The following is a 15469-nucleotide window of genomic DNA, read 5'->3' on the forward strand; positions in this document are numbered from 1 at the left end:
ATGTACAGTTTTATATTTGAGGCTAGAAGGAATAGCGAGGAGATAGCCAAAAGTACACACACCCACAACAACAACAACAATAACACTTGGATTCAAAGCCTGGCTTTACCACTATAATTCTGTCTCTGAGTCAGGGGAGAATTAGATCATTTCTAAGGTCCTTTATAATATTTAGAATTTGCCATTCTATGATTTCTCGACTACTATAATGCACACACAACACTGATTACTTCTATCCCAACACCTAATCCAGCTTGAAAAAGTCTTAGACTCTGATCCACAAAACCTTGTCATCCAAGGTCCCTAATGGATCTACACAGTATAGCCTGACATTCGCTGGCATTTTTTGGCAACTATGAAGACAATAACACCAAAACCACCAACAAAAACCCTCTTTTAAAGAGGCTTTGAATGCAGATCCGAACTGAAGCCTCATTTCACCAGAGAAAAAACTCAGGTCCAAAGAGGTAAATTGTTCTCTCCTGTCATGCAAATAGTTACTAACAGAACACAGGCTCTAACCCTGAGCTGTCACCAACCAGGAAGAGCTTTTTTCCATAGGAACTAAGAATTAAAATATTTAACTGACTTAAATGGCTGAGATGAAGTTAATGAAGAGGAAAAGCAAAGAAACAAGGATGTGTTTAGAGCCTCATCTGGGGTACTTAACCGTGGTGGAAGTAATCACTGGGTTTTTGAAAGGCACTATAATTGTAGTATCTATGAATTGTAGTTCAAACACGCAGGTGGGAAAGCCTTTTAATTTTCTTTATTTTTATATAATTCAATCTACTGTATATATTGAATTCCCATTCTACCAGGTGGTGGAAATGTAATCTTGGTCACTTTAGGGTTCCTCTCCTCTTCTCAGGCTTTCAGGTAAGCCCCAAAGGATCCCATTTATGCTGTTGCACCAGGAAGCATCTGATTCTCTGCTGGCATCTAATCATCTACCGAGACATCCACCATGAATCTGATTCATGTCCCCAGGTCCATGCAGGTCCCTACTGTCATCTGTCATTCTCATAGACAAGAGGCCTGCTTCTCTCTGTATGTTGCCTTGCCCCTCTGCTCCTCCTGGGCCACATGGAGCTTAGGAGACTCTGTGAGGCTGAGGCCCTATTGACATATGTGGAGAGAGCAAGATGGTGTCACTCTTGTCAAGCAATGGCCTGCGTCAAACAGTGAGTGACACAGGCAGCGAAGGGCAGGTATCGCTAAGACCAGAACCGGCTGATGACACTCAGAAGTGGTAACTAGTCAAAACAGAGGAGGTCTGCAAAGGCCCAAGACTGATTAAATCCCTCTAAAAATAGAGGAATTTTGCTCAAAATGTCAGACTTTTCAGACACTGGCCCCTCTACCTCTGACCACTTCAAAAAGGCAGCTGCCCGATGGATCTGTGAGAAGAACAGAGATCCTCCACTGTGGAACCATAGTAAGCAGTAAGCTCAGGGAGCTGACCCCGACCTGACTGAGGCCTCTTTCCAAGCTTGTGCTCACAGACTGACTCTGCATATGGTTTGTTATCTACCTTCCCCCTGTTCTCTCTTGTATGTTGTGTAACTTGCTTTGTGCTTTGCTTTCTGTGATGCGGTTAAGAAGCCAAGTTAAACAAGTGGTGAAATGTCACTGAGTTTGGAATCCTGAACCGGATTTATAATTATGTTCACCTTGCTTTTTGACTGAATAAAGCTGGCATCGTGGAAAGGCACAGTTCACAGCGTGCTCATGATAACACATCATGCAGTTCTTTCCACGTTGGGTTGTGTCTCTCACCTAGGATTTCCTGAAAAGCAGGACATAGGCCTCTCTCCTCTCTAATCCAAAGAAGCTGTATGAAAATTCAGTTGTCCTTCCCAGCTTCTGGGTCTGGGGCAGAGAAAGCCACAAGAGTAGCTTTTGCAGGTTTCAAAATATCTACAGAATCTTTGCTTGGTACTCAGTTCTCTCCTCACATGAGGAAATATTTTCTTTCTTTTCTTTTCTTTTTTTTTTTAACTTTTGGTTACAGAAAATTTGAAACATATGCAAAAGTAGAGAAAATATACTGAACCCCATGGACCTGTCCCCCAGGTTCGACAGTCTCAAGCTACTCAAAGCCAATTTTGTTTTATTTATACCCCAACCCAATCCCAGCAGTGGTATTTTGAAGAAAATCCCAGGTATAATACCGTTCCATTTGTAAACGTTTGGGTAATTTCTTGATGATAGGATTATTTCAAAAAGCAAAGCATAATACTACTATTACAGAACAGCCGAAGAAATTTTTAATATTAAATATCTATTTGGTGTTCACATATTTTACTTACTTAAGACCCTACAAAATATGGTTTTTTTTTTTTTTTTTTTTAGTTTTAGTGGCTATTTTCATTTTTGAGAGACACAGAGCATGAATGGGGGAGGGGCAGAGAGAGAGGGAGACAGAATCCGGAGCAGGCTCCAGGTTCCGAGGTGTCAGCACAGAGCCCGACACGGGCTTGAACCCACAAATGGTGAGATCATGACTTGAGCGGAAGTCGGACGCTCAACTGACTGAGCCACCCAGGTGCCCCGGAATATTTTGTTTTTTAAACAATTTGTTTGAATTGGATCCAAATAAGAATACCACATTTCTATTGACTAATAGGTCTTGTAAATGTGTTTTTATCTACCAGTAATGGCTCCATAAACAATCTCTGTGCCTCCTCTCAGGAAAATACAAAAAAAGAAAAAACGAAAGAAACAACAAAAAACCCAAAAACCTTTTCCTTAAAGAAACCAGGTCACTTATCTTGTACATTTTTGAGAAATCCTCATCTGAACCCTAGGTGGGGAAACTCCCCCATCTCCACTCCCACATATACACATTCAACATTTCATCAGACATCCTCCTCGATCTACTTTTCAAACTCCTTTCCATCGCTGCTTGTATTTGTGTATGGCACATTAAGCCCAGATTGGTGTGTTTTAACACAAGACAAACACACGTCTTCAAGTAAAGCTTAAAACAGGTGTTGCTGAGTTTCTGAACAGCAGCTCCCCTTCATACAGTGATACAGTCGCCTGGGATCTTTTGTGTCTCCACCACGTCTAACATAAGCCTGTTGAGTTGGCCAAGCAGGTGTCTCATTCCAGCCAGCCAGCCAGCCAGCCAGCGGAGAGGGAAAAGGAGCATGCTTTATCCCATCTGGAGGTGGTATATACATATACATTTTTTAATGCGCCCAGCCTGGATATGCTGCACACCACTTCCGCACAGGCCCTAGAGCCACTCTTCACTGACAGAAGGTTGGGATTTCACATTTGGTTTTGTGCCAGGAGGAAAAGAAATGGGGTTTGTCTCACATTGGGCAGTCTCTGCTTTTCTCCAAAGGCTATTGTTTTGAAGTTCAAAATCCAATATAATAGCCTTTATTTTTTTCTCCCCCTCATTCTGCTATTATCTCTTTCCCAATTAATAAACTTAGATTTATCTAGTTTGGCCAGGTAGCATCATGATGTTAAAGGAAGTATTAGTGTTGAAGAAAAATAATATCAGGTATAACTTCAAACTTTTTTCCCTCCATGCGATGTGGCATTTTTTTTAAGTTTATTTATTTTGAGGGAGAGAGAGAGAGAGAGAGAGAGAGAGAGAGAGAGAGAGAGGGAGAGAATCCCAAGGAGGCTCCATGCCATCAGCATAGAGCCCAACCAACACAGGGGTAGATCTCATGAACCATGAGATCATGACCTAAGCCCAGATCAAGAGTCGGATGCTTAACCAACTGAGCCACCCAGGCACCCCGCAATATAGTATTGTTTTAAGACAGGCTTGTGATATACTTGGGTTGAGTTTGAATCCTTGAGCTACCATTAAAATTATCTAGTTGTGTAAACTTGGTCACTTTAATTTCTCTGAGCTTTGCTTCCCACATTTATAATACTAATCATGCTTTATTTCATAAGACTGAAGTAAAAATAAAATAAGCAAAGGTTTTAATATAAGGCATGATATAAGGTAGAATATCAATGAATGGTAGATAGTAATAGTAAAGCAAATAATGAATTTTCTCAAACTGGTAAGTCATTCCCCTTTACGTTAAGCCTGGTATTACAGACCAAGCCTCTATATAGGTATATCTAATTGCTGCATTTGGTCATCAAAATCTACCCGAAAAGATTTGAATACTTGTCCCCTCATCCTAAGTATGAACAACGACAAAAATCAGAAGTAGCAGAGTTAATTGAGCTACCGAGTGACATAAAACGTTGTTATTTTGAATACCGCAGGGTGTACTATGCATATTATTCACACTTTTAAATGGATTATTTCCTTTGGAAAAGGAATCCCATTAGAATAATTTTGATTTTTGTTCTGATTCTTGTTCTCTCTTTGTTTTGTTATGGTTTGTTTTACTTTGAACTTGTCAGCTATTTGCCTGCTGCAATCTACGCAGCTGAAGCTCCAAAGGCCTGGCAATGAGAATTTGTCAAGGTAACTCTTGCCTTGCCCTTCTCCACTGCCAGCCTGAGGGATCCAGCTGGAAATAAGAGCAGCTGCTCTTGGTGCCCTAGTTGAAGACACTTCAAACACAGCTTCAGCTTTATCCTGTTTTAAGTACAGACATTTCAAGACCCCATGGAATGGGACACGACCCATCTACTTTATATTTGGATGTTACTTTTACTGAAGGTAGGCTGCAGGGGTGGGGGAGGGGAAGGAAACGATGGAGTAAAGGCCTATTGATGCCAGGTCAATGATATCTATATTTTTAGAGTACCTTTCACGTCCAAGAATGTGTCCACTATATCTCAGTATTCCCAGTCACATCTGCCCCTCAAACCTTAGGTGGATTTTAAAAAAACAAAAAAAGTGAGACGCGTTGTTTCATTTGGGTTGATAAAAAGGTGAATCTGGCTGGGAATTGGACCTGGCCGGCTTTGAGGGTTACTCTCCTCCCAGAGACCTTCCTTCCTTGGGTAAAAGGGAGTCACCATTCCACTGCTCTGCTAACAGCCTATTTTTACATTCAGGAAGTAGAGTTATTGCAGAATCATGAGAATTGGATATGGAAAGAATTCACGAAGCAATCCATTCCAACTTCAGGCCACTTAAGAAGAATTTTTAGTCTGCTCTTCCTTGTTGTAGCCACCACATTCCTCTCTCTGTGCACTGAGCTGATTTCACCCAAGGCTACAATTCTGTCAATTTCATAAACAACAGCAGGGAGGTGTTAACAGTCTACTCACAGTTCCATTTAAATAGATGGCTTTCCATGAAAGAGATTACATTTCTACAGCCATTTTCTTTTATTATTTTTTTATTATGTTAATGTTTGTTTATTTTTGAGAGAGAGACAGACAGACAGACAGAGTGTGAGCAGGTGAGGGTCAGAGAGAGGGGAAGACACAGAATCTGAAGCAGGCTCCAGGCTCTGAGCTGTCAGCACAGAGCTCGATGTGGGGCTTGAACTCATGAACCATGAGATCATGACCTGAGCCAAAGTCGGATGCTTAACCAACTGAGCCACCCACGCATTCCTACAGCCATTTTCTTTTACAAGACAGTCATGTTTTGGTGAATAAAACCCAAAATCGCCACATACTGATGAAAATATATACATGTTAAAAATTAAATAAAACAAAAATTTGATGTAAAGTACTTAAATCAATGAACAATGAGACACCAGTCAAAATATAGGTGACACAGAATCCTCACCCTTTAAAATAATGGGATTAGGGGCGCCTGGGTGGCTCAGTCAGTTAAGTGTCCGACTTCAGCTCAGGTCATAATCTCACGGTCCGTGAGTTCGAGACGCATCGGGCTCTGGGCTGATGATGGCTCAGAGCCTGGAGGCTGCTTCCGATTCTGTGTCTCCCTCTCTCTCTGACCCTCCCCCGTTCATGCTCTGTCTCTCTCTGTCTCAAAAATAAATAAACGTTAAAAAATTTTTTTTAAATAAAATAATGGGATTCATCTTGTCATTATCACTCTGAATATCTATACAAGAGCCAAATTCGAGCTATTTAGTCAGAATGTCAGGAAAAAAAAAAAAAGTGAGACCTTTAAACTAGTCTCATAATTTTACTTACAATAAAACAAGGACCTACAGAAATGAAGGAAGTTGCTTAAGAGCTCCCAGAAAATTATTAGTGGGATTCTTTAGTGACTCACAAACCAGGGGTCTCTGCACTATAGAATACTACTGCCAGTTAATTGCTTAGAAACTCTGTAAATATCCGACTGAAGTTTCCAAGTACCATTGCTACCAGATCGCTTCAGCAGGATTTGGTACATCTGGTGTATTCGAAGTCTCTAAAGAACCTATGATTACATTGAGTTTGTGGTGAAATGGTTGGGCCTGGGAAAACGACCTACTTGAAAATGCCTTGACCTGACAGGAAAATAGGCTCTGAGGATGGAAATCAACAATGTGATGTTTTAGTGCCATCCCTCCCTCTGAATTATTGGGTGTGAGTTCTGGTAATTACTGAACTTCTCTAAAATGCAGGGATTTAATGAAATCATTCCTAAGGCCCCTCTGCAAGCTCCACTAGTTTACCCAGCATAGATGTTCTCGCTCAATAAATACTTATTAAAGGAATTTTGCACATATGTCAGTGAAAGATTCTTTCATCATATAAAGTTCAGAGCATGTCTTTCATTGGAAGAAATTAATGAGGAAATGTTAACCAGGCATATTGATTTATTTTACAAGCAACTATACTCTATATAATCTTTGTGAGGTTATGCCTTAATGTTCGAGAATAATAAATACATGCACTTAGCTCTGAAAAAGTCAAAGACTTGAAAAATAATGTAAAAAGTAAGTAACTGCCCTATTGAAATGGTTTCTATTCATAGTAAAAATTTTAGGCTAGGAATTTACCAACATGGGAAACATAAAATGAAAGATAAGAAATAAAGGTGTGGGGATGACTACAATGTTGGGGAAATCTTTCAATTGAAAACTTTCTGCCACGGAGTCCAAGTCCTGTGAAGGAAAAGAGACCTGCTTGCTATAGGCGAGTATCTTAATACTGCACAGAATGTCTTCAACAGTCCACTTCCTTACTCTTTCCTCAGCAAATCCTTTTCAAAATCGTATTTTGAGATGTTTATCACCATGGAAATGTGTTTGATTTATAAATTATGTGACATGGTAAATCACATTTGTTTTACAGAAATGGCATCATTGTCAATATTTCTAGATGGTATTTATTCTATACAAATCCTTATTGGTATTCACCCTAAATATTGAATTGTTTGATATTAAGAAATAGAGGTATAATAAAATGCAATCTAAATATCTGTCAGACAGGAAACTTTCATAACTTAGAGATTAACAGAAAAAAGTTTGACTCCCTTTTCTGAAGGCTCCAGCCTTGTGCACCTACTTTAAGTCTTTGATCACAGCCCTTGTAACTCATTACTGTACCTTCTCGTTACACCCTTGACTTTGTCCACTGACCTTGCCTTTGATTGCCTTTGAGGACAGAAACCATCTCATCTATCTTCACATACTCCAGAAAGTCCTGTTTCCAAGACATAGGAAATTTCCTTTAATGAATGAATAAAAAGCAAGTTATATATTTTGGTGGTATTATCATACTTAGTCTCTGTGTGGAGTTAGCAAAGTCCACTACCCTCTCTGATCCCAGATCTCAAGCATGAAGCATGGGAATAGCAGTGATTACTTGGCTAGCTCATAGGGTTATTGTATTCATTAAAGGAAAAAGGAGCCTGCTTGTGTATTTTAATTGTAATTGGCCCTATAAAGTGAATTATTAATCGTGCTTTCTGTGAGCCTGTGCTATTTATCCTTCTGGTCTGGTTTAGCTCAGAACATGGATGTGAAGGATAGAACACTGCACAGACTCACAGAGTCTGGTCACTTTCATTCTGTTTCACACTGATTCTTCTCTCACAATGGTCACCTTTCCCAGATATGTTCCAGTCTAATGCCTCTCCATGCCTAGTGGAATTAGTGCCTTTCTATCAGATTGCCTCTCTCCGATCTCCTTTGGACACGTTACTTGCTGAATAAATCTGCATTGATTGACTGATGAACTTATATTACTTTCACTGTCCTGGTCTCTGCCTCAAAATCCCACCCTTTTTACTTTCACAGTTATCCTGGCGAACAATCGAAAGCTCCCTAGAGCCCAGCCTGGGATCACTATGTACAGCATGCGGCACCACCACATAGGAATCAAATGCTCGATGGAGTCTTCACATTTCTATAACTTAGAGCCACTGAGGACAGTGGAAATGATCAAGTCCGCTATTTTCAATGCAAGGGTGAGTGAGAAGAGCGAGAGAAAGAGAAAGAGACAGAGGAAGGGCACTGTTGAAGGTCACGTAGTTTATTAGTGGCAGAGCTGAAATTAGAACTTTAGTTTCTCAACTCCTAATTTAGAGCTCTTTCCACCGAACGATTCTGTCTCCTTTTCTAGTACTAAAGTTTGAAATACTCAGAATTGTTCAATACCTTTAAATGGCCTGGTGTAAATTCCAAGGGCCATTAGGCTCATTCCTCCTAGGGTCACTGTGACACACAACCCTAAGCCAGCCATTTGCAGGCCAACCCAGGGACTAGGAAGGGGTCTGTGTTATGGAGTGTGTGTACATTGGTTACTACAAGTATCTACAGTTTTAAGAACTCTCTGTGGATCGCATTTCCCTGCAAGTTGCACTGCAGTGACCCAGACACAACACTGACAGCTGTGGGGTAAATAAATAAAAACAGAGTATTTTGATCCTAATGGAGGGGGGAGGGGTAGTGAGAGGTTGGGGACAAGAGGAGAAAGGGGCAGACAGAATGAACACAGCACAGCTGTGAAAAGAACAGATGCTGGCCAGGAGAGAGGGAGAGAGGGAGAAGGGAGGAGAGAGAAGATTAGGGTTCTGCCAATGTCAGAAATGCTGAAGCACTTGGAAAGGGATGCACATACTTGGGACAGGTGGGAAGTGTTTACATTAAAACCAGAATATCAAATGCCTTCCTGAATGCTAGCCAGATCATTAAAGACCCAAGTTGACCCAAGGGAAAAAGCTGAAGTCCTTGCCCAGGGAGCCCATTACAGAGAAAGCCTCCTGAATTCTTTATATTCCATTCAAATACTGGATATCAGCTGTGTGTTGCTGGATATCAGCTGTATGCATCAACACATTAGGCTTTATGCCAGAGGATCTCAAGGTGTGGTCCCCACAAGTAGCATCAGCATCACTAAAGAAAGTGACAGAAAAGCAAATTTCCTGGGTCCATTCAGACCTACTGAATCAGAAATACTGGAGGTAGGGCCTCAAATGTGTGTTTTAACAAACCTCCCAGGTGAGTCTGATACATACTCAAGATTGGGAACCCTTGTTCTCTTTGCATGATACCTTCCAGCTTTCTCAGGATTCTTCATAAGCCCATCACCCCCAGGCAACAGGCCTCCACTCAACCCTGCACCTTGGTCTATCTGGGATCTGTGGGACCCATGCCCTGACATTACCAAGTACAAATCTCCCATAGGAGAAACAGAGGCAGGAGACTCTACTCCATGTACCTTCAGCAGTTAGAGCAACAGACCAACTAAACCCATAGGACAAAAACCCGAAATCCGTGCATTGGGATTCCACTTAGTAAATGGTGTCCAACACACCCCCCCACCAGAGATGGCCTAGTGCAAGGACAGCACCTCAGTCTGAAGGCCACAGTCTTTGGCAGTGCCTTTCATTAAAGGAATACGTTTTCCATTAATTTACCGAAACTGAGCATATCCGTGTCTAGAGATTTGGAAAATCTGGCATTAGGAAGTTTAGTTTAACACGAAGAAAAACTTATTTGCTAACACTTGACATTATTTTTAGGTGTTATTGATACAGTGGCTAGGAATCAAGACATCTAACTTTTCGTGCTACCTTTTCTATGATCTCTGACCCCTGGAGAGTAACTCTTATTTTCTCATCCTGACTTTCCCCTCCTATAAAATGAGGAGCTTGATTACAGAAGATACTCAAGGTCTTTTTTTCAGCTTTAACAGATAATATCTGTAGTGGAGCTGGCTGGGTAGTAGAGCCAATTAGAGCAATTAATTAGGTGAAGGTTCTAAGTTCAGTTCTTTGGGTGGTCTGTAGAGTTTGGCTCGGTATGGTCCATCCTCCTTTAATGAACATTGGTTTTTAAAGGACTCTGGTGGTTCAGTGTATGGCATGGCACTAAGATATCAGTCACCACTTAGGAGAAAATGACTCAAAGTACATACTGCTTTGTACCCAACAGTGTTATGGCCTCAACTGGAAGAAAATCATAAAATTATTATCAAAGAAGCTATCTTAGAGGCAGACTAGAAAAGAGTTTATAAGCCCAGGAAACCATCTGCTGATTTTTCAGGACATTTTCCACTAGGTTCTGCCCTTGTGTTAAACACCTCAACATAACCAAGTTGGTTCTCACTTTGCCAAAAGATGCAATTCTAAAATCAAAGAATGTCAGAACTAGAGATTCCTTAAAATGGAGAGTAGGAGGGAATGACTACTTAGTCCTAATCCTGTGCCAGAAGCTATGTTACCTGCTTTCCCATGACTATTTTACTACATTGAAAAAAAATCTAGGCTTACCCTTCTCAGTTCACTGATGGGAAACCAGAATTCTCAGAAAATAAAACTAAAGTGGAAGGTCCCATGAGGACTTAAGAGCAGACCCAGCACCAGACTCCCAATCCTGGGGTCTTTCCAATCTGCTTTGTTCTCTTTCCTGATATACCCCGCCCCTCAACTCACTCACTTCCAAAGGCATATTACCTTTCCAGAAAAATTAGAGGTGATACAGAGTGAGAAAAATATCGAAAGGAAAAAAAAAAGTCCTTTTGATTTTCCACTGCTACTGCCCACTATAAAAATAACTGCATTTTAAAACTTGGGAATAATAAAAACCTCCGAGGATAGTTAAGGATTAGCTCTAAAGAGCACCCAGGCCATTATGTCAGTGGCAGGAATTCAGGTGTGGACCTCCAGAAAAACTCTGCTCTTCCGGATTCAGGGATCACACAAGCCAGTTTAGAGATGCTGAATAATAGCGATAGAAAAATGTGTGTGTTGCCTACGATGTGTCAACCACTCTGACACTGCTTAATTCAACCCTCAAAGTAATCCATTAAAGGGAGATAGGGACTGTTATCTTTGCCATTTCAGATTGGGGAAACTGAGATTTAGCAAAGTTACACAACACACTGGAATGCAAACAGCTTATAAGTGCCAAAAGCAGCATTTGGACCAACTTTGTTTAATAGTCAATCCTGAGCTTCTCACCACTATTTTGTTCTCCCCTTGAAAATAGATGGCGAGGGCACCTGGGTGGCTCGGTCAGTTGGGCATCTGACTTTGGTTCAGGTCATGATCTCATGACTTGAGAGTTTGAGCCCTGCATCGGGCTCTGTGCTGAGAGCACGGAGCCTGGAGCCTGCTTCAGATTCTGTGTCTCCCTCTCTCTCTGCCCCTAACCCACTCGCATTCTGTCTCTGTCTCTCTCAAAAATAAATAAACATTAAAAAAAAAATTAAAAAAAAAAAAAGAAAACAGATGGCGATAGTTAATACACATGCTGTCCTTCAGGGTTTATAAATCTTAATACATCCACCTTATTTAATTCCTGTAAAAATGAGGGGAGGTGTCATGTTAGGAATCATTAAACCCCATGCAGGAGATGAAAACACTGAGGCCATGAAAGGCCAAGGATCTGGTCCTGGGCTTTAGGTGGAAAGCACAGAAAGAGAACTTCTTGAGCCTGAGGACACTACATGTTCCCTTACGCCACAATGGCAGGCCAGGCTAACCAAGCGGAGATCATAGAGATGAGTCATGGTCAAGCCTCAGCCAGAGTCACTACACATGGATCTACTCTCCACTGGCCCCTGGGGAAAATGAGAACAGGACACGGTAGTCCTCTGAGGTCATGGCAGTGTAATACTCTTCTCACTACTGAGTTCCACTGGACATGGTAGTGTAATACTCAGTGCTCTCTCTTCTCCCCACTGAGTTCTCACAGGCAGTGAGACCCTAGTCATTCCTCTAAATATAAAGGGGTAAACAAGAGTGAAAAAAATCACAGAAGATGGCTGATCTTCCTGATAATATGCAAGTAGTTGGCTTCTTGTTTTTCTATCTATAAATGGACCAAGGAATCTTTGAGCTCTGACATTTGCTGATTCCACTGGCCTTGGGTGGTCAGTTGAAAGGGAAGAGTCATGACTCCTCTGCTTCTCCCTTATCACAACCTCCTCAGTTACAAGGTCATGGCCGCCATTCCTGTTGCTTCCACGCCACTAAGTGCCACACTCTCCTAGCCATTTCTGCAGAATGCGTTCTCATCACACTTTTTGGCAAAGTGCCTTGTGGTCTGATGAGTCCACATCACACATTACAGTACATTTCAAAGACAGAATATAAATAATTATATTAAATTTACTCCTTCACCAACATTGATTTTATTATATGAAATGTCCCCCATTTTACAGGAAAATGTCATAGATCCTGGACTTCTTATCCCTAAAAAAAAAAACCAAACATATAATATTTAAGTAGAGGGGGGAAACGATTTATATGAACAGAGTTCTTGAACTATTCAAATGCTGATTAACTTGAAAATTTTTCACTGAACTTTAATAGACAGTAAAATTCTTTTGCAATCACTCCACTGCTATCTTAAAATATCAGGAGTTCATCTTTTTCCTTTTGAGGGGTATGCCCATACTTAGCGGCCATCAAAACTCTATATTACACATATTTGTAAACACACACAACATTTCGACATACATACTGTCATAGAATGCTAAGCTATAAATGCATAAGCACTGATAAAAAGCCCCAAATGCAAGAAGAGGTGATTATTAACCTTTTTTCTGTTGATAGGAGCTCAGGCAAGATTTTTAACATTTTTAACATTGCCTGCAAAATGGAGATAATAATCTTCACGCTGCCTCCCGCACAACGTCACAGAATTTTTGTAAAGATCAAAGCGAATCATTTCTATTAAATAATTTTGAAAACAATATGACATTGTACATGTGAGCATTTTTACTATGTTTACCTCTCTTTTTAACCTCCTCCCCAATCTTGCTCCACATGTTAGTCTACTATCCTATCATCGATATTGCTTTGACCATTTTTTTATGTCTTAGGAATATATGACTATTTAATCTTGTTGCATAAAATCTTTTTATTTTTATTGCTTATTCTCTCAGTTACCTGTAATTTGTTACTACTATGCCCTTGTCTGAACAACTGGGTATGCTAGTTGTCAAGCTTTATTAAAGAGGTGCAGATCGTAATATTACATTTATTTATTTATGATTAAAGAGAATCATTCTTTCTTTTCATTCACCTTCCCATTAACCTATGCTTTTTAAATGGTTTTACTAGAAAATATCACGTTCAATATTTTCATCTGAATATTTAGTCAAGTAGCCTAATTGGTTGCCACGCCAAAAAAAAATATACATTATTATTATTTTTCTTTTTGTAAAGAGTAAAGGAGGCAGCAATCACTGGGGCCACTTGAGGTGTCTGCCTACCACAGCCAACTTAAACCTACTCAATTAGCAATTGCACATGGACACACACACAAGGCAAGACAATACCTAGTGCCAACCAAAATTGTAATTGTTTTACTTATACGATGGTGGCAGCTGTAAGATTTTGAGAAAGACATTTCTTCTCTCTGAGCCTCAGTTTCTTATCACTAAAATGCGGTTAATAATACCCTTTACGTGCCTTATAGGTGACTATTAGGAACAATTGTAACCATGGATATGAGCGCAATTGACAACCTGAAGAAAGCGGCCCAGGAGGGAACGAGTGTGTTTTCGTGCACTCTTCGGCGCTAATGGTGTTTGCAGGTAGACCTCAGTCAGTCAGGGCCCAGGGCTGGCATTCACAGTCCATGAATCATCACTCAAGCCCTCAGTCACAACGTGAAAGGCAAGACTGGGCTGTTCTTTTATTTGTTGTGGTTTTATGCCCTTTCAAGCCACGCCTACCTATATAAGAACCAAGAACTTATGAGAAATTCATTTGAAATGCTTGTTTTATTGGGTATAGCAATGTTAGGTCCAACCCTTTCATGATAAGCTCGAGTTGATTTTGTTAACGGCTTGCATCTAGTTTCCAAACCAGCCCTTACATAACCCCAGTGAGTCCTAATTCAGCCTCAAACTTTAGTAAAGACAGAAACCTCGCACAGCAGGGCCAAGAGCCCCTGTTCTTACCAACCTTCAATCAGCATAGCTTGGGCATTCAAAGCTATTCGAAAGGTACTAGTGTTTCACCATTTAACAACCAAGCAGAAGCATACAGATTCACCCTGGGCTCATTCCCATAACCCAGTTCAAGAGCACAGAGACCACAAAACTATTGCTGTGTGTGCCACAGCAGGTATTGCCGTGATCCCCGGCTTCTGGATCATCACAGGGCCAGGGAAATGTTGAAAAGCACAAGGCCTCGGGTAGCCTCCAGGGGAACTACTGGAATGTTGTTTATCTTCAGACCGCAACAACTGGTCCAGTGTTTCACAACAGGAAGCTCTGTCCTGGAGCTCAGACATTGAAGGCTTAGAGAAGCAAGGCCTGAAATAACCCCCACTTCTCTTCTACCTCTGTCTCTCTACCCTCCTGGACCCCTCCCCAGCCCAAGAGTTCAGATTAAAAAAAAAGAAAGAAAGAAAGAAAGAAAAAGGCACAGCCAGCCAGGGCTGTGACCTTGAAATAGATACAGCGTTCCCAGCAGCTTGCAGTTAACTTGATACTCTAGCTGGGATGGGAGACAGCCTGATCCAACAGGGCTTGAGGTGATAGGGAAACCAGAAACTGTGCCTCCTTTTATTGTCTTAACCCCTTGGTTCATAAAAATTGCCCCCCCCCCCCGCCTCTTTTTTCCTACAGCACCTGTGTTTTTAGAAGTTCAGATATGTTCTCTTGTATGAGAGAAAGAAGAAACTGATTATGACTCAAATTATAAAATAATTGTCCATGCCTGGTAACATCATTTTAGCTCCATGCGATTTGGGGAAGTTCATTTTTAAAAGTCATAATAAGTGGCTCTGTGATCTCAGACAAATCAATTAAGGTCTGTGAACCTGTGTGAATGCTCGGAGGAGAGATGACAAGGCCCCCGGAGTGGACGACAAGGCCCCTGGAGTAGGAAGGTTGCGTGAGACTTGCACGTTCCAGCTCCAGAGATCTCTGAATCTCCCCAGCGGAGAGTACAGAACTAGGAAGAATCTCAGCATCTTTGTTCTTTAATGTGATAGGAACAGACTGACAGAGAAAGGAATCTTTACACACCAGGCCCTGAGCTGGTTCCTGAGCTCTCAGAGCTAAAGGAGGGACAAATGGACCTGTGGTATTTATGAACAGGTCTCGTCTGACTCTGCACAACCTGCTTCAACTCAGCTCTTCTTTCCTGAGTAGAGAGAAGAAGGGAAGCTGGGCCCAGGAGAAATGTTCTTCTTCTGGACATGCCAGA

The 15469-nt window shown here is 41.1% G+C and overlaps 1 protein-coding gene across 1 annotated transcript in view; it reads left to right on the top strand.

Moving 5' to 3' along the window:
* Positions 1 to 13772, top strand: part of LOC128315385 (uncharacterized) — a 153268-nt gene extending 139496 nt beyond the window's left edge. Inside the window, 2 exon segments of the mRNA XM_053221901.1 lie at positions 8094 to 8263; positions 13728 to 13772. Of these exon segments, the coding sequence (XP_053077876.1) occupies positions 8094 to 8263; positions 13728 to 13772 (215 nt within the window).
* The last annotated feature ends 1697 nt before the right edge of the window (positions 13773 to 15469 follow it).

Source organism: Acinonyx jubatus, chromosome C2 (genome assembly GCF_027475565.1).
Source record: "Acinonyx jubatus isolate Ajub_Pintada_27869175 chromosome C2, VMU_Ajub_asm_v1.0, whole genome shotgun sequence".
In the NCBI taxonomy this organism is placed as follows: Eukaryota; Metazoa; Chordata; class Mammalia; order Carnivora; family Felidae; genus Acinonyx; species Acinonyx jubatus.